Source organism: Teleopsis dalmanni, chromosome 2 (genome assembly GCF_002237135.1).
Source record: "Teleopsis dalmanni isolate 2A chromosome 2, ASM223713v2, whole genome shotgun sequence".
NCBI classification, from domain to species: Eukaryota; Metazoa; Arthropoda; class Insecta; order Diptera; family Diopsidae; genus Teleopsis; species Teleopsis dalmanni.
The window spans coordinates 226725416-226748057 of NC_051847.1; the positions used below are offsets into that span (position 1 = coordinate 226725416).

Consider the following 22642-nt stretch of genomic DNA (forward strand, 5'->3'; position numbering starts at 1 on the left):
ATGTAATTGATAAATTGGTATCAGATATTGCTTGTTTGATTTTTGTTCACCGTGTTGCCAAAACATTTTAATACTTTTTTATTTGAGTCTATGATTATTTTCTCCCTGGATTGATTGATTATTGATTAAAGCTGTGTTGTTATATGTTTGGGTAGTTTAAAAGTTTTTTAAATGTTGCGAAATAGCTTTCACGTGGAAAGTTGAAGATATTATTTTTGGCATATTTTACTTTTTTATTATCATAAACTTAAAAATTTTGTTCAAACAAATAAATAAATATTCGGTCTGTATGTGAGGTTTAGAAGATGCCTCACTTTCTGTAAGACAAGTTGAAGTATGTTAAATAAAGCCAATATAATGTCCATATTTTAAGGAAACCAATTAATAACGACTTGTGAGACTAAGCGACGACAGACTAAACTGGACGATCACGTGGAATATCTTAGTTTAGTTTCAAATTAGGGTATCATTCATTCAGCTTGACAGCTTCATGCACGACAATTCGTTAATTTTATAAGATACTTTTTAAAAAGTTAAGTAATTTAGTATAATTATTATATAAAATATTTTCACGAAAAAATTAATACAAATTGTAAAAAATTTGATTTGATTTTTAAATTTTGCCTACGTTGAGTTTTTGTTATAATCCGATTTTGTTAAATTTAATTTCAGGTACTAACAAACCGTGCACAGTTTTTTAGGCACTGTAGTAAGAAACAAACGTCAGTACAAAATAGAGTAAAACAAAAACAACAAAAGAATAACAATACGAAAGAATAATAAATTAAAGGTGTATAAAATAATTGCTTGCATAAAAAAATTTATAAATTTATGTATATATATATATAAAATAATTGTAAATAGTTGTAGTTAGTGTAAAGAAATATAATTGTGAATTTTAATTTAGTGCAATATTGTAGAATTGTAAAAATAAAAATGAGTGCAAAAAAATTAATTTTTCGTCAAGAAAGTGAAGAATCATCTAATGGATCAGTAACGACTCCCACTTTAAGTCGTTTACGTGATACATTTCGACGATCCGAAAGTCTTACATCGCAAATTGGCACAATAGTTTCGAATGCAGCACAGGCTGCATCCGGAGTTGTCACTGGTACGAGCACAATTGGTGCTGCTTCAGAAGTTACGCCAGGATCGAGCATGTATACACCCACCGAATCATCACCACCACCACCACCACCAACTAAGAAAAAGTCAAGTAAGTTGATTTTTTTTATTAATAAAAATATACTTTTTTTTTGGAAATAATTACTCGTTTTTAAAATATATAAAAGTACGAATTTTTGATATGCGTTTCTTCATAGTGATTAGTGATAAGGAATTTAATCTGTAATGTCTTTGTTTTTATTGTTGTTTGTTTTATTGTTTTTAAACAAATTTGAAATAAAAATAATTAATGTGTATAGAAACATTTTCTATATTTTACAAGGTACTCGTATGACTATCTTTTATTATAAACACTGCTTGAAACCACTAGGTATGTAAGTGTAACTGATGCACTTCAGCTACTTTATCGTATTGTAATATTATATCATTTCAGTGAAATAATATAATAATGTTAAGAATATACTTTATTCTTAACAGGTGTAATTTTGGTTTTCATTCGAAGAGCGGAATATTTTTTGTTTAGCAAGATCAATTAGTATTAAAAAAGAAGTCATGGACTTTTTAGGAGTCAGTATCTGACAGAAATTCTGACTACTACATAAAATATATTATAATTTATAATTTATATTAAAATTTATTTTTTTGTATTTATGTAAATTATTTAACCATATTTAACTGCAAATATTTACATATATTCGACATATTCGACATATGTTAGAAAAATAATAGTTAAATAGCTTATATAAATGTAAAAAAAATTATTAATAGCAATTAAAAAGTATATATTAACTTTGAATAGGTGATAATAATAATGGCCTATAAGTAGCAAGTTATTTCCCTACATTTAGTTTAATAAAAAAACAAAGAAGAAAAACATTTATCAGCTGTTAGTGCAACTTTTATTCTTCCTAATCAGAACTTTATTTTTCAGCTAAATTTTCACCACAGTGGTGAAAACTTTGATATAAGCTTCTCACAACACACAGTGTGTGTTGCAAATGACTTTTATTTTGATTATTGCAGGAAAATCAATAATTTAACAATTCCTAAAAATTCGTTGAAAATTGCACACGAACGGAGCATGAGCAAAAGTTGTTGCAAGCAATACTTTCAAGCAGCAATAATTATAAAATTTGTGTTAATTTTAAGTAATTTTAGTTTTTGTGAATTTTGAATTAAATTTCTTAATTGCAATACAATAAAAATTTATCTCAGAAATTTTGTAATAAAGTGCAACTGCAACTGGGCAAAGTTGTGAATCAAAAAGGTAATCACGTAAATAATCCTGAATCATTTCGATTTTTCACAAAAGTGTGCAAAAGTCAATTGTGTTGTCACCTCTACGGTCCCATAATATTATTTCAATTTCTCTATTTAATTTTATGTTCTCAAGGAGGCGGAAAGGTGAAGTGACCACCAATATTGTACATTAAAGGCAAATATTATTAAGCATTTTGTCGTAACTAACATGCGTACCTTGGTCGAAGACACCAAAAAAATTGCATTGAACAATAACAATATTGGCACAACTTCTAATAATATTGCAACTTCAACTCTAACTGCAACTGCAACAGCAACAAATAAAACAAGAAACATTACAAAGCATTACAAATCGTTGAATAAAAATTGTAAAATGCAACAGCAACAACAACAGCAACAAAGTGCAAATCTCAGCAGCAATGGTGCACTTCAGAAACAGAACAGGCAGAAGCAGCATCACCAACAACAGCAACAGCAACAACAACAACAAAAACAGCAACAGCAGCACAACAATAATTCTACAACAATTGCAATTCCAAAAGCAGCACATGCCAACACGAACGAAGAAATCGCTGGCGGGGTGCAAGACACCATCTATTTGTGTAATTTTCGAGTGTCGGTCGATGGCGAATGGTTGTGCCTTAAAGAGTTGGCTGATCTAGACATAAACCAACAGAACGGTGCTCCCATGATCGCTGGACGCCAAACGCATTTCGGCAGCAAGAACAAGCGCTACTCAGGAATGTCAGCCAATGGCTTGGAGGATAATGGTATATTGGCAATACAAAATTTAATCAGTCGTCGTTTGAATCATGAGCGCGAACACGTTCATAAAACAAATAGTCAGCACTTGCTTACAACAAGACACGCACAAGATAATGGCTTATGTGGTGTTATTGGTGGTTCTAGTACTGGTGGTGAATGGTCTAATCTTTGTAGGTTGCTTCTTTTACGCATCACAATTTTTATTTTGATTTCTTTCTTCGGTTTACTACTTTTTATGCATTTTTATTTTGTTTTAGTTGCCAAGAATTGCACGCAAACGAAAATATTTAATCTGAATTTTAGGATCTAAATTTGTGTTCTTAAGTGCTTTGACCAAGTGACACACAAATGAAGAATTGAACTATATAAAAACGTTCTTACACTGTATGTTATAATTGCCGACATTTCCTTTGTGCAGTAGTGCTTTTTATATCATTCACGACGACACATTTTGAAGTGCCTTTCCATAGCAATTAAGTGGAAAAGGCAAGCCTTTGTTTAGTCAATAGAAGTCCAAGTAAAGTGTACCTGTGCCAGAGTGTACTTTGAGTGTGTACTCAAGGCAGCAAGAATGCTCTTTTAATATTTTATTAAAAAACTATTTAATATTTTTCGCTTTAGAACCTATTGCCATTAATTTATTTCATGTGAAAAAGTGTGTTAATTTTTAGATTTTACTATTAATAAGTCAAATACTTGTTTCATAAAAGCCCAATTTTATTATCTTCTTCTTCTAAAAATCTTCTTTAACAATTTATGGATTCATGACCACCAATTTAAATATGAGCAAGACTTGTCTTTCAATAGAAAAGGATAATGACGCAACAACAACATATGAAATCGGTTTCAATTATTTTTCAACACGTAATTTGTTGTTGTTCAATGGACTTTCTAATGTGACCAAATAAAAGTAACTGCGAACTATACTCTCTTTCTTTCTCTTCTCTCTATCTTAGTCTTCTTTCTCTTCTGTCTATTTTAGTCTTCTTTCTCTTCTGTCTATTTTAGTCTTCTTTCTCTATCTTGGTCTCTTTCTCTATCTTGGTCTCTTTCTCTATCTTGGTCTCTTTCTCTCTCTCTATCTTGGTCTCTTTCTCTATCTTGGTCTCTTTCTCTATCTTGGTCTCTTTCTCTATCTTGGTCTCTTTCTCTTTCTCTCTCTCTATCTTGGTCTCTTTCTCTATCTTGGTCTCTTTCTCTATCTTGGTCTCTTTCTCTATCTTAGTCTTCTTTTTCTATCTTGGTCTCTTTCTCTATCTTGGTCTCTTTCTCTATCTTGGTCTCTTTCTCTATCTTGGTCTCTTTCTCTATTTTGGTCTCTTTCTCTATCTTGGTCTCTTTCTCTATCTTGGTCTCTTTCTCTCTCTCTATCTTGGTCTCTTTCTCTCTCTCTATCTTGGTCTCTTTCTCTCTCTCTATCTTTGTGTCTCTTTCTCTCTCTCTATCTTTTGGTCTCTTTCTCTCTCTCTATCTTGGTCTCTTTCTCTCTCTCTATCTTGGTCTCTTTCTCTCTCTCTATCTTGGTCTCTTTCTCTCTCTCTATCTTGGTCTCTTTCTCTCTCTCTATCTTGGTCTCTTTCTCTATCTTGGTCTCTTTCTCTATCTTGGTCTCTTTCTCTCTCTCTATCTTAGTCTTCTTTCTCTTCTCTCTATCTTAGTCTTCTTTTTCTATCTTGGTCTCTCTCTCTCTCTTGGTCTCTCTCTCTCTTGGTCTCTCTCTCTCTTGGTCTCTCTCTCTCTTGGTCTCTCTCTCTCTTGGTCTCTCTCTCTTGGTCTCTCTCTCTCTTGGTCTCTCTCTCTCTCTCTCTTAAATACACTCTAGATAAAACTAGTAATACAGTTTCTACATCTAAATTTTTTATTTTTTAACCAATAGTTCCAAATTATAATTAATGCATAAATTAATTAGCAATCTAGAATGGATTGGTTGATCGATCAGTCTCAAAATCGATTACTTGTTAATTTAATATTAAACTAAAGAATTTCTTTTTAAATAAAATATTTGGACGCACTTCAACTCCCTAAACCCTTCAAATTATCCACAAATGTCTGTCTACTTTTAATAATTTTTGCAATGAGTTTTATGGGAAAGGAGCTTTATTATAAATAAATACATTAAAAATTCAGAACCAAAATAAATGTTCACCTAAAAAAAATTAAAACATTCAAATAATAGAAAATCAATTATTTTATCATTTTGTATCATAAAGGGTTTCCCAACTACTTTTCTCGCATTCGATACTCAATTCTTTTGCTTTTGATTCTGAGGCAGAACCGGTCTGAAAAATGTTTAATATTTAAAATGAAAAACATCTACTATGTAAATTATTTCGATATTTCGATTTACCTTACTACTTGAGGCACTACCAGCTTTGACCCGCTTTTGATCTGTTTTACCCTTCTTGCATAATTTTCTACAAGGACTCCTACAAGGTGATTTTTTTCGTTTTTCATTAATTTTAACTACTTTTGGTTTGGGTTTCTTCTTTTCCGGTTCTGAAGAGGAACCAAACAATGTCGTTGAAAGGATAGATGGTTTCGATTTCACTGATGACTTTCCACTTCTTTTCGATATAGGTATGCATTTTGTGTTTGGATAGCAGGCTAATATTGATGATGTCGAGGACGCATCGCTGTCTAAATAATAAACTTATAAGCTCAATACATTCTAATAAATGGTAGTTAGTAAACCCTTAAGTGTGAACTTACATGGTTTAGTTGCAATAACTGCTTTAGACTCCGGTTTTATCGCAATTTCTTCGTCTTTACATTTTTTTTGCTTAAACTTTCTTATTTTGTCACAGAGTTTGGTTCTGCGTTTAGGTTTTGTAGGTGAAGAATCACGCTTCCGACGTGGTGATAGAGGTAATATTCTGATATGTCCTTTGTTTCTTCTATACTTCGAGAGAAGAGCGCAGAGTATTATCAAGAGGAATATAAAAAGTAAAAATGCAACAAAGTAGCACAAGTACTTAAGTGCATGCTTTTGTCTCAACCAATCCATAACTGAGGTACGAAGATTATTAAATTGAATTTTATGTGCAAGAGTTTTATTTGTAGGTTTACATTTAGGTTTGGGCTTACATTTTGGTTTGCACTTTGGTTTTGGTTTTGATGTATCGGCAGTTTCACTTGCCTCTGCTTCTGCTTTTGTTTCTTCGTCGAATTCTCTCAATTTTTTACTTAGTTCTAATTCTTCATTAGATTCCGTTGATTCTTCTTCTCCAGCTTCCTTAAAAGTAAGTGAATGATCGCGATAGTTTTTATTGTTTCCATGCTTCTTACTGGAGCTCGTACTCTTTTTGCCACGCTTTAAATTCTCATATACTCTTAGTATGGCACCAAGTCCTGGATAGAAATTTTCATCGGAAAGATGGGACTGAATATTCTCTAAAATCCACTCCTTAAATTTATGATTGTAGTTGTCTTGGCAGAGAGATTGAAACTGGTAACAGTGCGTAACAGTTTCATAAAATTTGACAAGTATGTAAGCGGACTTAGACGACTTCAAACTAAATGTGCGTTTTCTCTTAAATGGTAACCAAATATTACCCAAACTTCCATCAGATTCATCAGGCTCTAGCTTCGGTAGCGATACTATTATCTCTTCGCCTTCGGCGTCGCTATTGCAAGATGATAAATCTAAATTAACACAAGCAGATGGCTCATCTTTGCAATCTCCTTCATCTTGAGCTTCTATGTTGAGTGGTTCTATACGTACATTGTGTAATTCGTTGAGTATGTCCGCCATTGGCTGTTTCCAACCATTGCCATTGGTGTTGAGAAAATTTTTGCATTGTTCAAATAGCGCAATAACATTTTCGATTGTGTTTAGGTTTACTTGACCAGCATAGAAGGATATTTTTACCACTGGCAGCATGTACCACTTTAAGTAGCCGCCGAGCACATCATAAAATGCTCTCTCTGAAAGATGCTTTGATATATCAGCCGGCATTTGCTGTATCACTTGATTACCAACACAAAAATAATGCATTAACACTCCTACCATTTCGTCACTGAGTAGACATTGTGGTAATGATTTCGGTATCAGCAACTGCAAAGATCATGTTTTATAGTTTGTTACGCTATAAAAAAATTTGTTAATATATATCTAACCTCGAAGTCTTTCCGCACTGTTAATAAAGCAACATCTTCGCTCGTGAAACAATTCTTCGGTTGACTGGAAAATAAATTTGAGCCAACAAAATTCTTTATTTTGGGTGCACATTCCACTACATTCGGACAACTCAGTTTAACTACAATACTATCCTGGTGTGGATGCGAATGAGATCCGTGCTTTATATATTTCTTAACATTGGCTTTGTTCTCGTAAAATACCTTACTATCGTCCTCAGGTTCTGAATTACTGTTAAGTTTCATCAGACTGTCTTGCACTTCCGTCTTTAGGTCGGCAGCCAGTTGTAAGTTACTTATTAAATCATTCGGTTTCTCTAGAGTTTTCAAATCGAACTCGTAGTCCGAATCACACACGCCAAACAATATAATCGTTATGTAGAGTACAGAAAACACATATTTCATCTTATCATTTCTTCCCTTCTGATTATTACAATTTCTGGCATAATTACAAGTTCAGAATCGGGGAATGCGTATAAGTTTCCGCCTTATAATATAATGTATAAACGTATTCTAGTTCTCTATAGAGATAAAAAAAAACAATAGAAATGTTATGAATGTAATTTAAATAACAGGTTACTTGAATCGTTTTATTTTATAATAAATTCTGAGTTAATATTTTATAGAAAATATGTATATTCTTTCAAGGACCTAATCAAATAGTGTAGTATGATTTTTTTAGTATTTGTATCTTTGTATTTAGAAGGATATTTCGCTTTTAGTATCCTTCTTTGTTATTTATATGCTGCAGTCTTAGTATCGTTAATGAAATTCCAACCTTTAAATAACCACGTGCTGGAACGGTTGGAAAAGACAGCAAGCATATAGCTGGAGAGAATTGCTTCTCTAACTGCATAACAACGTATATCTAACATTTCTTATATATACAACTTTTCTATTATTTTCTGACTGTCCATTTATTTTTTTATTATATATTTATCTGTCCTGAGACAGCACCTTAGATGAATTTATATCTGTTAAGGTTTCTTTCTCTAGACTTTAACGTAAAGAATGGAATGTATATGGAATTAATTTTTAACTAATTCTACTAATATCAACATAATTTATTGAAATGTACCTTGATAACCTCTGTTAAAGGATTGTGTTAAAGGAAATTTAATATTATATAAAAACTCCGTTTGCTATAATAAATGTTTTACACATTAATATATTTTAAAAGAAATAATAATTTAAAATTTATAACTGCGACCCAAGTTAGTTCCCACAAATCTAATCAATATTCTTCTGTTTCTATAAAGAGAGTATATAAATATAAATGAACTTTGTAAATCTAGATTATAGGTACGAATTTTTCCTTATAGAGAAAGATGATTTAGCTATTTAGCTATAAAGAAACGCTCGTTTAAGTAATCTATCTAAAACATCGGATATCTGGATTTTAAAGAGTTACTTATCCTGTATATGCTTGTCTAATCTGATTTGGAATTCATGATGTTCATTTGTCACGCTTCGTACACAAATCGTAAATTCTGTTGCTGGTCTAATAACGTGATGAAAATTAAATTTCTCCACACTATTTCCTAGTTCCACTGATTTTCAGTACTCTTCCTCAATTTATCCGCAATCTTACCATTAATCCTTAACCCGTGTATTTATATCCCATCAACACAATAGTCGTGTCGGGATTCTTCATTGGATGAAACAACAACATATCTTAGAAGCTACAATTTTCAGTTCCATCTGCATAATTACATTAAAAAATTTTAAAATAGATTTTAACAATATGGTATACTTTATTGCATATGTATGAGTGTGGTATAAGTATGTTTGTGTTAATTTGAAATTGCGTAAAATAGATTAGATGAATTAGATGAATTAAATGCGAAAATATTCTGTTAAAATGGGTACTAGCAATCACTCAACCTGATTTTATATTTTCTACCCAATTAGCTCGTGATCCTGCTGAAATTGAGCGTAGTAATTTAGTTAATATATGCAAATTAGTTGTTAAGGAATTATTGGAACAATCTCTACGATATGGACGTATGCTGGACTCCGATCACTTACCGTTGCAACATTTTTTTATTGTTATTGAACATGTCCTTGGTCATGGTCTTCGTCCGAAAAAGGTATTTCTTATTTGAAAATCAATGCACCATATGTACAACGAATGTATAAAAATAAATTTTTAGGGTCTGTTGGGACCACGAAAAGAACTATGGGACTTACTGCAAAGTGTTGAAAACTATTGCCCCGAGGCACAAGACATAACCGCAAGTGTGAGAGATTTACCAACTGTACGTACACATATAGGACGTGCTAGAGCCTGGTTGCGGATTGCACTCATGCAGAAAAAACTAGCAGACTATCTTCAATCCCTTATAGAGCACAGAGATGATTCACTTTATGAGTACTATGAGCCGCATGCTTTAATGTTAAGTGATGAGGTGTGTTGCATATGTTAATGACCACGTATATGTAGAACTCTCTAAGCAATATATTGTATGTATTACAGATTGTGGTTATAATGGGAATTTTGGTCGGTCTAAATGTGATCGATTGTAATTTGTGCGTGAAAGAAGAAGATCTCGATTCCCAACAGGGCGTAATCGATTTCTCGCTTTATTTGCGTTCAAGCTCGCGAAGTAATGATAATGAGGATGATGTTAATCAGGCTTTAGATACGAACGGCCAGGGTAATATGATTGCTGTTTTGGATCAGAAGAATTACATAGAAGAATTAAATAGGCATTTAAAGTGTGTACAAATAGTTTCTTCAGTTAAAAAAAAATGGAATCTTTAATTAAAATGAAATAATTTTTTAGTGCTACAGTGGCAAATTTACAAGCAAAAGTAGAATCATTGACTACTACAAATGCTTTGATGAAGGAAGATTTGGCGATTGCGCGAAACAGTTTATTAGCACTTCAAGCCGAGAACCAGGCAATGCGTCAAAATGCAATTGCCATAAGTATGTATACAAAATGATGCTATACTCGTTAATGCATTTGTTATTATTCAATTCGAATTGTTTGTATCGATAAATATTTTTTCGAAAACCTTAGTGACTGTAAAATTAATTAGTAATTTGTTGCTTAAGTATACTTACGATCTTAGTCTTAGATCGGCAAATCCAATCTACATTAAGATCAGAGTGATTACTATTTTTTACCTAACATGCATTAGATGTACTCTTTGCTTTCTGAATATGTATTATTTACATAATCAAATTAAAGAATCCTTTTATCTATCTACTATATCTACTGCAAAATCTAACCAAATCTACTATATCTGGTTTTAACTTTTCTGTACAATTCGAATTGGTAAACGCAATGTGTATTTTTATAATGATTTATATATGTTTACGTTAAATGCTTGAAAATGCATATACTAGAAGCATCACCTACCTCACTGGCGGCCCATAGTGATACTAGTTCAAACAGTTCCAACGGTAATGACAAAAACACTGCAGATAAGTTAACAGCTGACCTAACAGAGGAGAAGAAAAAAACTGCAGAGCTTGAAAAAGAACTCAAATTGCAAGTATCTCTAAAAGCAGAATCCGATATGGCCATGAAGTTGCTTGAAAAGGATATACATGAGAAGCAGGACACGATTGTCTCTTTACGCAGACAGTTGGATGAAATTAAGCAAATCAATTTGGAAATGTATCGTAAATTGCAGGTTGGTAGAAAGTGGTTTATAAACGGATTCTTATGCATCTTATGGCTCTAATAGACCCAAGGTATTTTGCATAAGTTTTCATCATAAAAAAGTATAAAATCGTGCATATTTATTTCATCTGCTCACATTCATAAAAACTCATCATTAATTTATCTATAAAAAATAGTTTTAGTTATCCCAATTTTTTTTTTTTTGTGTTTTGTAAGACCATTTATTTTATGGGCTTTTGTTTATTGGAATCGAAAATAATTTTTATTTAACATTATGCCTTGAAAATTGGTTATTGTTAACGTACCCCCCAATCAATTCCAATCAGGAATGTGAAGACGAACTCACGCAAAAAGGTGAAATGGTATCGCGTTTACAGACCAAAGCATCACAAATTGGTAATATTTTACAATCGTTAGAAAAAAAATACGAAAACAAATTGGAACAGCACCATCATGGATCAGTCGGCAGTTCCAACGGTGACAAATCACCAAACACAAGACGGCAACAAAATCTACAGAAATTCGAAGCACTCACGAAGAAGCACAAGCAAGACATTGGACCACCAATGAAGCGTTTACATTTGAAAGTCGATGCTATACCACCTTTTAATCCAAATAACTATCGGAAATCGCCAATGGCTACAACAACTGCCAATGAAATCGGAGGCTGTGATGAGGCAACACACAAATCGAACGAAGTGAAGACACCAACATCAGCTAAATCACTTATGGAAGATGGGAAGAAGTACGAAACAACTCTTGACACTTCGAAGAGTGACTATCTATTGTCGGAAGAAAAATTTACTACAACAACAATTATTAAGTAAATGAATAATTTTTATAATTAATGACTTTGAAAGTATGTTATTTTTCGCATTTACAATTATTTAGTTTAAACTAATCGTAAAATTTATGTGATTATATTAGTTATAAAAATAAATAAGCTAAATCGCTTATGTACTTTTCACACAGTGAATATTATTTTAAATAAAATAACTATAATTAAACTATTTAGCAACAACAGATTAAATATATACTATATATTTAATCATCATTTCCAGAATGACTTTTTTCATGCAAGATGTGATTTTGAATTTGGATAAAGACGATATATCTATATTGTGGACTATATTGTGTTTTGTAAGAAAATGAATAGTTATAGATGTTATGGAATCCAAAAAGAAAGTTACAATGCTTAAAATTTAAATTTACATTGTTCTTAAGAGAAGATGATGAATAGAGACTCTATTCTCTATTCTATTCTTGGTTGCTCCAATGTTGTCTTATTTGGGTATGAAATCAATATTTCGTTTATCATGTCCGTTAGAGTTGCATCGCTCGCAAGGGAAGTGAATTAAATAGGTTTCCATAAATACAGTAAACAGATGTGGGCAACAACAACAACAACATGTATTGAAATCAATTTTGCTTTATTGCTTAAAAAAGTTAAAATAAGATAGAATATAAAACTACAATGACTCTTTAGAATTTAGATGATACTGAATCGTGACATTCTTGTGGAAAAATGTGGTAGGGAATCCTAAAAAGTACCAGTGCTAACTATTCAATTTAGTATATTACACTCAATAATAATAATATTATTATAAAATTAATACAGTATATAATTATCCAGTAACAAAATGCTTTGAACCGCTAATTATTATTTAGTTAAGGCTATTTTTGAAATATGGATTACAAGAAGATTTGCGATGAATGCTTACTATTTACACAGATCAAGTTTTGATATAATAATTGACCCCTCTTAATTTCTTTTTGTGTAAAATAGACGAAAAGAATTTTGAACCGTTCCGGTAGAATTAAAAAAAAAATATATTAGTGCAGTTTCCAGTTCCGGTTTTCACATCGGTAAAAATATCGGTATTTTTTTTGTGTTTTGGTTTAGTTCTAGTTCTAGGCCCTGTATATAAAAACATCAACTATAGAAATTTTACAATTTTAAGCAGTTGGTCAGTTAAGTTCTAGTCAAATCATTGCGAATACCAAATAAACAAGTGTCTTATGTCCTTCCTTGCTTCCTTCCCCTAGTTTATAAATTTCTATTAGATATAGTAAAGACGAAATCTTATTCACTGTGTGAAGCTAAAAAACTTTATGAAACTTTATTTCATTGAACTAAAATGAATAATATGTGTAAAATGTTACTATTTAGTCGAAATAAAATAAAATGAGTTTTATGTCAGATAATTATTTATAGACAAATAAATATGCATTAAAATTGTATGTGTAAAGTATAGAAATTTGTTAAATAATTATATATGTATGTAAATCGACTAGCTATAATATAATGCCTTTTAAAAACCTGTACTTAAGTTTATTTAAAAAGGATACACTTAAAAATTAAATCTGAAAGTATCTTGTCATACTAATTAATTAATGGTAGTTAAATTGCTTAATTAAGTTAATCCAAAGTAATTTATTTCGATTATTAAATTATACATACTTAATAAAAAATATGCATAATTTTAATTTTTAATTCCATAAATATTCCAATATATTAATTTTTGGGATAACACATCAAATCGATTTAAGCTGCGTCAACCCTAACTCAAAAGATACTGAAACCGGAATTAATCAAGAACATGCGTACCTGTAGTGCGTTTGTAACTAACTAAGAAAAAAGCACAATATCTTGTTTAGACCGATCTATATTGTTTCGTTTGTAATATATTTTAATGTATTGTTAAGAAAAAATGTAACACACTTTAACATCTAATATTGTATTGGAAATGATATACTACGTATGACAATATATTTTATCTTTATAAAAATATCTAACGATACTTTGATGTTGTTGCATACAAAAATATAGCCAACAAATAAGTCATAGAAGACAAGGTATAATACCCATATATGTACGTAGATAATAAATAAATATATATATATATAGAAATAATATAAATATAAATTATCTTAATCCTATACACAAAGTATCTATCTAAACTAAAAATGACTGTATTTCATTTCATCTGCTTGTCTGTAATACTGTATTATGCTTTCATTTATTACTTAACATTAATTTACATTGTATATGGAACAAATATATATAATATATAAATATATGAAGCGTATATATGCATATACACAATAAAGATTATATATGAAATAAATTTATTTTAATTGAATACTTTTTTTACGTACGTAGGACTCCGAAGCAACACTAAAACACAAATCTGAATTGCTCAGTAAATTAGAAAACCACAAGGAAGATATGGCAAACACTATCTCGCAATTAGAACAAAAGTAAGATTATGTGATTATGTTGTAATTAATAAACAATAACGTAACAAAAGCAGATTGATAATGAGAGTCAAAGAGCTGGAGAAGTGTACTGATATAACAACTACATCTAGCTTTTAGAAGTACGAAGTCGGTTCGCATTTCTTGCGATCAGTGGAACTATGATGAGAGCAACAAGTGACTCAAAAATGTCTCTCGACCATAGTCCCGGACAAAGTAATTCAAGAACAAAATAGTTCTCAAGAAAAGCCATATATGTATTTACATATTTATTATATGTAAATATTACATATTTAATGTAATTATCGATTTTAAATCATTGAGATAGGATCAGTACCATTCTTTTGAATAGTAGGCACAAGGCATTAACATTTTATTATTCTTTGTACTATAATTTAAAACCGTCATAATATCGTGTAATTCTACTCTTTATCTATAAGCGAAATTTGTAAACAGTTTCTACACTCTTCAATATTGAAATGCAACATCTTTATGTTTTAAATCTAAATTATCCTTTATCATATATAGTTACCGAATAAATATACATATACATATATATATACGCCAGTAATATGATGAAATCCTCGCTTTTCATACAAGGAGCTTTCCTAAAATTCTTTCCAAACAGCGTCTGATAGATACAACTCTAAAATTTTGAGCCTTTTTAAATATTTGCTGTATATTGAATAATCTCTTCATAGTGATATAGGGGGGTCTGTATATAATGGTGCAATAAGGTTTTTCGTTAAACTTGCTTGCTCTGGAATATAGTGAGTGTTGACTACTAACTACTTTTAAATTCTATATACATGTATATACAAAATTAAAAAATACAAGATGTGCATTATATGGCGTGTAGTCCGGATCGATCACTTATTTGTTAATCCGGAAGACGTGTTATGAACAAATCTGGTCGATAGACCGATATGGCTTATACCCTTTGGTTTCTATTTGCTTATACAATTTAATTCACTTCCTTCATTTAATTTATAGACTAATTTAATGAATAGTGGAGTACTGGATTGTTGTAGAGTTTTTATTCACTTTTTGTTCAGTCGTAATATCTCAGTAATCATAGTTAAGCACCACTTCAATGGATGGGGATAAGCGAATTTATGCTATATGTGCTTCATCCTAGCGAAACAACTAGACTATATAAATACAAATTTGGTCAGGCTATTGAATTTCTGCATATGTGGTTAAATGGTAGGACTAAAGTAATTCTTGAAATTGTTTAGAAAATGTTGAAAAGTGCTTCATAGCATATCAAAAAGCAGTGCTCTAATTATTACAACCACAACAGACGTAAATACTTATTAATATCTTCACTGCCATGCATATCTTTCATTGTTCTAACATATCAATTGCTTAGAGATGAGATTCTAGCATTGTTATTTGGAAGTAGTGCTTATGTTCAGTTCATTAAATAATCTCAGAACTCACATTTTATTTTCTAACCTTTATTATGTAACTTGTAACTATAGGCTAACCTTTTCTCCAGTAAGGTAATAGAATGTAAAGATCTTATGTCACACAAAGCCTATAAAAGAATGTGAAGATGCATTACACTCAAATCAATAGTTTGTTTGTTAATGATTTGTTTCTGATGTTATAAGGGATTTTAAGTTTGTCTTAGACGCCTTGAATCATATCTATAAGTATATGTGTTAATCTTGTAGTCCAGAAGACCTTCTATAGTTCTATAGTTGTGTTCTGGTCCGTTGCGAGCATAAGTTCCTATTATATTATACTCCTACACTATACTCCCATTAACATAGTTAAGACAATATATTCCCTCTTTCATTTAGTCCCATATTAATTTAGTTTACTATAACTTATAGTATATTGTACGAGTATTTATCGGAAGACGAAGAAATAGGACAATTGAATAAATATTGCTTAATTGACAAAGGACAAGCTAAAGTGAAGTTTTATGATTTAATAAAACGAAAAAATTTTATCATAATTATATGCAATACTTAAACTTGTCGTTGATCTTTGAACTGAAGTGATTGATCCCAGAAACAGCTAGCTTTGCGCCTACAAGAGCCTCGCTCACGACAGCCAAGTGTTGTTAATCACTCCGCTTGAATTTTACCATTCGTAAGAAAAGCGACATAAGTAAATTATTCCAAGATAATTTAGTTCATGGCAGTTAACCATGCGGTTAATTGACATCAAATAAAAAAGTTTCTTTTTGTAGTTCATGTTGTTTCATGTCTGTAAGACAGACTTTTTGCGTTAGATTAAATCAATGTTTTCACATGTACATTGTTGTTGCTGCTTTGCACTTTTAATAAGTTACTCGGTTACCGAGCGCGTTACTCGAACTCGTGAATAACCCTATAGTTTTCTTAACTTTTCATTGGTTAACGTATAGTACTTATAAAAATAAGAAATATGTTACATTTCTACCCGAAGCGTAGTAGTTTCGGGTCTGTTCGAAATAAATGACACTTGACTTTGTCGACTTCATATCAATCTGCATAGTTTTAGATAATACCATAATTGACATAATGAACAACTTTAATAATATATTTAAAATTATAATTAATATTTTTAATTTTTCTATATAATTTTTTTGATTAAGATGGAGTGCTGACAAATCAAGTTTAGAGGACGCATTGAGAAATTCAACACAAACAGTCTCTAAGCTTTCTAAGCAAGTGGCGACATTTGAAGAACGAACTGCTCACGCCGAAGCTAATGCTCGTATCGAACGCGAATGGAGGCAAACGTTGCAAGAGAAAGGAGACACGCTGCAAGAAAAAATACAAGGCTTACAGAATTACTGCAAGGAATTAAACGATAATGTGCAACAAAGTTCAAAAATAAAAGCTGAATTGGAGAAAGTGCGTACTCAATGGTCAGAGGCTCAAACTACACTAGAAGAATTGGGTATACAACTGTGTGAAAGTAAATTAAAAGTATCCGAAATGCAGGAACGTGAAAAAATGCAGCAGTCACTGATGTCGTCGACATCTTCCTTACAATCACATACTGAACCAATTACTGCAGGTATTTGGGCGCCAGATTGTCTAGTTACACATTGCACCGATTGTCGTAAAGAGTTCAACTTGACCACGCGTAAACACCACTGCCGCAGTTGTGGTGAAATATTTTGTAAAAATTGCTCAGACCATACGTTGGTCTTACTCAATGAGAATGGTCAATGGGGAAAGCCAGCCCGGGTTTGTAATGGTTGTTATGCAGCCAAAAAATAACACTAGTTCTAAGTACTTTTGTACGCTTATTTTTATTAAATATATACGAATATATGTATGTGTATGTGTGCTAAATAAAGTTATTATTTTTTTTAAATTTTTACTGGAATACCATATATATGTGTTTTTAAAGTAATAAATTGTTGTCTGTATTGTATGTAGGTTATATAAAGTAAAACATTTGTCTACATATATAAATATACTATTTTTAAAAATATATACAAAATTTTTATTATTTTACAAAATCAAATAAAAAATGTCTTTTTGTTATGAAACGGAATTTTTTGTTAAGCTGGTACTGGTAGGTATTTTAAGTATTTTAAGTAATTTGCTATTGAATATACTACTTTCAATTGAATTTATTATTGTAAAATATATTATATTTTTTTTCTATATTAAAAATATATAAACTTTAATATGTTTTATTTACCCACATATGTATGTAGGTTACCTTTTGCGTTTCAAAGAAATATTAAATTAACTGCTGTTTAATTAGTAAAATATTTATTTATATATTTGTCAGTTTTTTTTAATTTTATTTTTAATTTTTTTGCTAAGTAGTTATTATGAGGATAAAATATCGTTTTAATTTAAGTCTACAACTGTTGCAAAACTCTTTCCACATTTGAACAAAACTGTTCCCATATGTGTAAGTTTTGGAAAACTCTCAAACTGTTCACACAGTTTTATAAGCACTACACAGTTAAGAATTGTCATTTATTTATTGTGTACTTTGACATTAATTTCTCTTTAGCATCTTAGCTGAGAAGATGGGTCGTAGCAGCAGTAGTTAAATTAATTTAAAAAGATGTAAATTAAAGGATATAGTGAATATATAATAGTGTTTAAGCCAAAAATAAATTGTAGAGCAATTGTTTAGGATGGATAGTGGGCATATAGCACTTACACTGCCTGCAGGCGTTACTATTAGTGATCTGCCAGCGACACATAAAAGCAAGAGTTTACGGCGAGTAAGTAACTTCATTTTTATTGAATTTTCATTTTTAAATTTAATTTTTTATACATTTTTTTTTTGCGTTAGACATGGAACCAGCTGCCTCGTTGTCAACGCAATCTCATTATAATGGGAATTTCCACGGTTTTAGTTTTTTCATGGTTTTTATTTTTGCCTGGTGATCAAATTGTGGCTGAATCACGCAAGTCATATGCCGCTGGTGGAGGTGTGTTCCCATTTCACGCTGGTCGCGAAGTATCAAATTTGCAGGAAAATGAGAATAAAAATGCAGCTTCGCACAAAATTTTAGCCAATGAAGAAAGTGAAACTAAAAGTAATATTGAACCTGAAGCAGCTGGCATACCAGAACACATAGAGGTAATAAAACTATTAAATTCCAATTATTGGTAGAGTAACTTATAGTGCTTTACGCATACTGTATCGCTTATTGTGTACGATTGACTGGTTTTCTGTACTTACATTTTGAGTGTTCCAATAATTGCTATACAAATAAATCTGCGATTGATTGCTATTTAATGCTCTATCAATAGACTGTTATACTGCACTGATTATGCCACTTATCGCCCCAAAATCATTAAGCAAATAAATTACTAGTACAAGTGCCGCAGAGTGTAGATAAGGGAAGTTCACACAAGTAATCACACAATAATTGATATTGTAAATTATAAATTTTTTTTTTTTGCTGAACATTTTTATCAAACACTCTTTTTGGCTGGCATGTACTATGTCTGGGCTTGTTCTAGATTTACTTGAAGGTGGGTCTTTATGTTAGAAACTAAACGTGTTCGTATGTTATACTCTGGGCAAACACACAAACAAATTTATAAAGCAAAAAATAAATGGAATGAAAGATATCAACCGAAGTTAAACTGTTTTTGAAGTTTAGTTTGGTGCTTCCGAAACGTATATTTACAGTACACCATGCTTACAGCATGTATACGATACGACTATACAGATTCAATACGACTATATCCTTTACGATGAGAATCGATGTGTCGTTTAACGCTTATATAAGTAATTTCAATGGCAATATTATTGGCTCTTCCTTTCTGCAAAGAAATATTGGTTAAAGATCAATACCGCAGTGAACAGCTACAATGAGAATATCTAATTCTCCTTTTCTTGTTGCCTTATATTTCCAGCTAAAATTCTTCTCACGCCTACTTAACGCTCCATTTTATAATTCTTTTATGTACTTGCATATATCTTATACTGACCAGAAGAGCAATGCATGTTTCGTTCAACTCAAAACAATCCAACTACAATAAAAAAATTTTTATTTTAGATTTCAGGTCACTTTAATAATGTTAATTAAGTTTATATATATTAGATAGGTGTATATTGTAGACACAAATGTTAAGTTCAACAGAAGTGTTTATTGTGACAATATACATAATATTCTATACATAAAGCTAGATTTTAAAATTTATTCCGGTCTACATATACATTCACATCCATAATATTTGATAAGTATATTTTTATTTTATATACCTATTGCTAGATAGGATTTACGACATGAATAAAGTGGTTGGTTATACTTGCTTTACATAATTACTATCTAATCCTTTCTTATTAAATAGATATTTAAAAATAGATGAATAAATAAAATAATTTAATCTATTTTATTTAAAAATAGATGATTTTAATTTTTTATGTGTTTTTGCAGGCTCCAGTTGAGTCTAATATCTTACCATTGGAGACTTTAGACAAGGTAGAAGATGCCCCTAAAACGAATTTACAACTGAACAGATTCGATGAGAAAAATAATATAAATATACAAGAAATAAATTTGAATAATAATGTTGAATCACTTGCTGAAGTGCAAAGTGAAAGGGATCATACGATTATTGAAAAAGCCGTACAAGATCCAATGATATTACCTGATACAAAAGGCTTAACAATAGATGATTTTCTTAAGAATATTTCAACAGCAATTGTAGCGCAAAAACAACACTTCCATGGAGCTACAAATGAAAGACAAATCGCTGTGGTAGCCGCATTCAAGCATTCATGGGATGGCTACCGCAAAAATGCGTGGGGTCTTGATAATTTGAAACCGATTTCGCAGACAGGATACGATTGGTTTGGACTTGGACTAACTCTAGTAGACTCATTAGATACCATGTATATAATGGGTTTAGAAGACGGTAGGTATATAATGCGTTTTAAAGAGCCTTTACAAAACTCATAAGTTAACTAATATATAATGATTCCATGTAGAATTTTTGGAGGCAACTAATTGGGTAAATGAAAAACTCAATTTTGATAAGAATCGAGATGTGAATCTCTTTGAAGTGACCATACGTGTACTGGGCGGTTTATTGTCGGCCTATCATTTGAGTGGTGATAAAGTATTTTTGAAAAAATCGGTAAGTGGTGCGAACTGAATACGTGAATGTATATTATAAATTATTTAAACCAGGTGGAACTCGGTAATCGTTTGCTGCCTTGTTTTCTGTCACCATCGGGAATTCCTTACTCAGATGTTAATCTGGCTTCTTTATCGGCTCACTCACCTAAATGGTCTCCAGACAGTTCTACTAGTGAAGTTACAACAATTCAGTTGGAATTTCGAGATCTGAGTCGTTCCACCAATGTACCAATTTATGAAAGAGTAAGTAAATGTCGTTAATATCATTAATGTCGTTACGAATAAGTCTTAATTTCAAGTTGGTAGAGACTGTAAATGAGAAAGTACATGCACTTGATAAAAATAATGGTTTGGTGCCAATATTCATAAATGCTAATACTGGAACCTTTCGAAATTATGCCACCATATCCTTGGGTGCGCGTGGTGATTCCTACTACGAATACCTCTTAAAGCAGTGGATACAAACCGGACGCAAAGAAAATGATTAGTAAGTAGAGTAGTATATAAAGACACATCATCTTTTAATAACTAATTACAAAATTATTTTAGCCTCGTTTTAGATTACTTACGTTCCATTGATGGTGTTATGACGCAATTAATGCGACGTACACCCAAAGAGCAACACGTCTTTATCGGCGAACTTATTAATGGCAAAGAATTTAAACCAAAAATGGATCACTTAACGTGTTATTTGCCTGGCACGTTAATACTGGGGCATAAGTATGGTATGCCTGATTCGCACTTGATACTGGCTAGAGACCTGCTAGAGACCTGTTATCAAACTTACATGAAACAGCCTACCCAACTAGCACCAGAAATATCGTATTTTGCTGTTAGTGAAAATGAAGAGCACGATATTTATGTGAAACCAAATGATGCACATAATTTGCTGCGTCCAGAATTCATAGAAAGTTTGTACTATTTTTATGCATTAACCGGCAATCGGACCTATCAAGATATGGGTTGGAACATATTTCAAGCATTTCAAAAGCACACTAAAGTTGCTAATGGTTATACATCCATTGGGAACGTTAAAAATGTGTTGAACACAAGACTGCGTGACGTAATGGAGAGCTTTTGGCTCGGCGAAACACTTAAGTACTTTTATTTATTATTTAGTGACAATCGAAAAGAAATAGATTTGGAAAAATGGGTTTTTAATTCGGAAGCACATCCGTTACCTATACGGAAACATTAGCTCCATGAAGATGGTGTAAATATACTTACATTTGAAATATTTTTTGTACTTGGCAAGCAGCATAACTAAGCAAATTTTGTAAAAGCTATAATTACTCGCGAGCAATGTTTATAAGTTTATATGTTTATATGTTCATATTGCTTTTAGATGTGAATAAGCGCAACTATATTTCTAATGTTATAGCATTAATAAACAGGTCATAGGTAATGGACAGTAATATAGGAATTTTAAGAAATAAACGAGTTCATTGTATAAGTATGTAGTTACCTTTACGCCACTCGCTTTAATCTAATATATTAGACTTGAATCTTTTGTAAATGTTTCAGTATATGACATTATTATTAATTATATTTATTTATTAACAACGCATCCTACTAAGTTATTAATTTAGTAGAATTAAAATCTTAGCTTAAATGCCAAATGTCATTTGTTTAGTAAAAACAAAAAGCGTTTAGTTTAAAAATTAATCATTATGTTACTATATTTAATATATTTTATTGCAACTTATGATAACTTATGATATTATAATTTAAAAAGAAAAAAAATATTGTAAAAATTGCTCTCATACTTATGTTACGTTAAAGCACTGAAAATATTATTGATAATCGTCGTAGTTCATATTTATGGAAACAATACAAAGTGAAAACTATTGTAATTTAAATTGTTTAATTTGTATTTGTTAGTAAATTCGTATAA

The 22642-nt window shown here is 31.1% G+C and overlaps 3 protein-coding genes across 8 annotated transcripts; 2 read left to right on the forward strand and 1 right to left on the reverse strand.

Moving 5' to 3' along the window:
• The first annotated feature begins 891 nt into the window (after positions 1–891).
• Positions 892–17557, forward strand: LOC119673971 (protein RUFY3). 5 transcript variants are annotated; one of them, XM_038085091.1, is made up of 9 exons: positions 2120–2392; positions 2519–3320; positions 9196–9374; positions 9438–9692; positions 9761–10002; positions 10071–10216; positions 10643–10929; positions 14083–14180; positions 16768–17557. In XM_038085091.1, the coding sequence occupies exons 2-9, from the start codon at positions 2594–2596 to the stop codon at positions 17399–17401; spliced, it is 2568 nt and encodes an 855-aa protein (XP_037941019.1). In that variant the 5' UTR covers positions 2120–2392; positions 2519–2593; the 3' UTR covers positions 17402–17557. The 5 variants fall into 5 exon arrangements, with proteins under 5 accessions (XP_037941021.1, XP_037941019.1, XP_037941017.1 ...); XM_038085089.1 differs by having other exon boundaries at positions 10640–10929; positions 16768–17555; XM_038085092.1 differs by having other exon boundaries at positions 2519–3155; positions 10640–10929; positions 16768–17553.
• On the reverse strand, positions 5287–7803 carry LOC119673974. 2 transcript variants are annotated; one of them, XM_038085095.1, is made up of 4 exons: positions 7267–7803; positions 5860–7204; positions 5498–5787; positions 5287–5429 (listed from the first exon to the last, which is right to left on the reverse strand). In XM_038085095.1, the coding sequence occupies exons 1-4, from the start codon at positions 7687–7689 to the stop codon at positions 5343–5345; spliced, it is 2145 nt and encodes a 714-aa protein (XP_037941023.1). In that variant the 5' UTR covers positions 7690–7803; the 3' UTR covers positions 5287–5342. The 2 variants fall into 2 exon arrangements, with proteins under 2 accessions (XP_037941023.1, XP_037941024.1); XM_038085096.1 differs by lacking the exon at positions 5287–5429 and having other exon boundaries at positions 5665–5783.
• A 598-nt stretch (positions 17558–18155) lies between the features above and the next one.
• On the forward strand, positions 18156–22329 carry LOC119680631 (endoplasmic reticulum mannosyl-oligosaccharide 1,2-alpha-mannosidase-like). Its single transcript, XM_038093551.1, has 7 exons — positions 18156–18372; positions 18444–18734; positions 20044–20524; positions 20598–20746; positions 20800–20991; positions 21048–21235; positions 21298–22329. Exons 1-7 carry the CDS (start codon positions 18283–18285, stop codon positions 21944–21946), a joined length of 2040 nt encoding a protein of 679 aa, XP_037949479.1. The 5' UTR covers positions 18156–18282; the 3' UTR covers positions 21947–22329.
• The last annotated feature ends 313 nt before the right edge of the window (positions 22330–22642 follow it).

Bases quoted from the DNA above. Each gene is read 5' to 3' on its own strand.
- LOC119673974 (XM_038085095.1), bottom strand. From the start codon at position 7,689: ATGAAATATGTGTTTTCTGTACTCTACATAACGATTATATTGTTTGGC. The intron at 5,788-5,859 runs GTAAGTTCACAC...TTTATTATTTAG, and splicing joins AGTTATTGCAACTAAACCAT to ACAGCGATGCGTCCTCGACA. The intron at 5,430-5,497 runs GTAAATCGAAAT...AACATTTTTCAG, and splicing joins GTAGTGCCTCAAGTAGTAAG to ACCGGTTCTGCCTCAGAATC.
- LOC119680631 (XM_038093551.1), top strand. From the start codon at position 18,283: ATGGATAGTGGGCATATAGCACTTACACTGCCTGCAGGCGTTACTATT. The intron at 18,735-20,043 runs GTAATAAAACTA...GTGTTTTTGCAG, and splicing joins GCATACCAGAACACATAGAG to GCTCCAGTTGAGTCTAATAT. The intron at 20,525-20,597 runs GTAGGTATATAA...GATTCCATGTAG, and splicing joins TATAATGGGTTTAGAAGACG to AATTTTTGGAGGCAACTAAT.
- LOC119673971 (XM_038085089.1), top strand. From the start codon at position 2,594: ATGCGTACCTTGGTCGAAGACACCAAAAAAATTGCATTGAACAATAAC. The intron at 3,321-9,195 runs GTAGGTTGCTTC...CTACCCAATTAG, and splicing joins TGGTGAATGGTCTAATCTTT to CTCGTGATCCTGCTGAAATT. The intron at 10,930-14,082 runs GTTGGTAGAAAG...TTACGTACGTAG, and splicing joins AAATGTATCGTAAATTGCAG to GACTCCGAAGCAACACTAAA.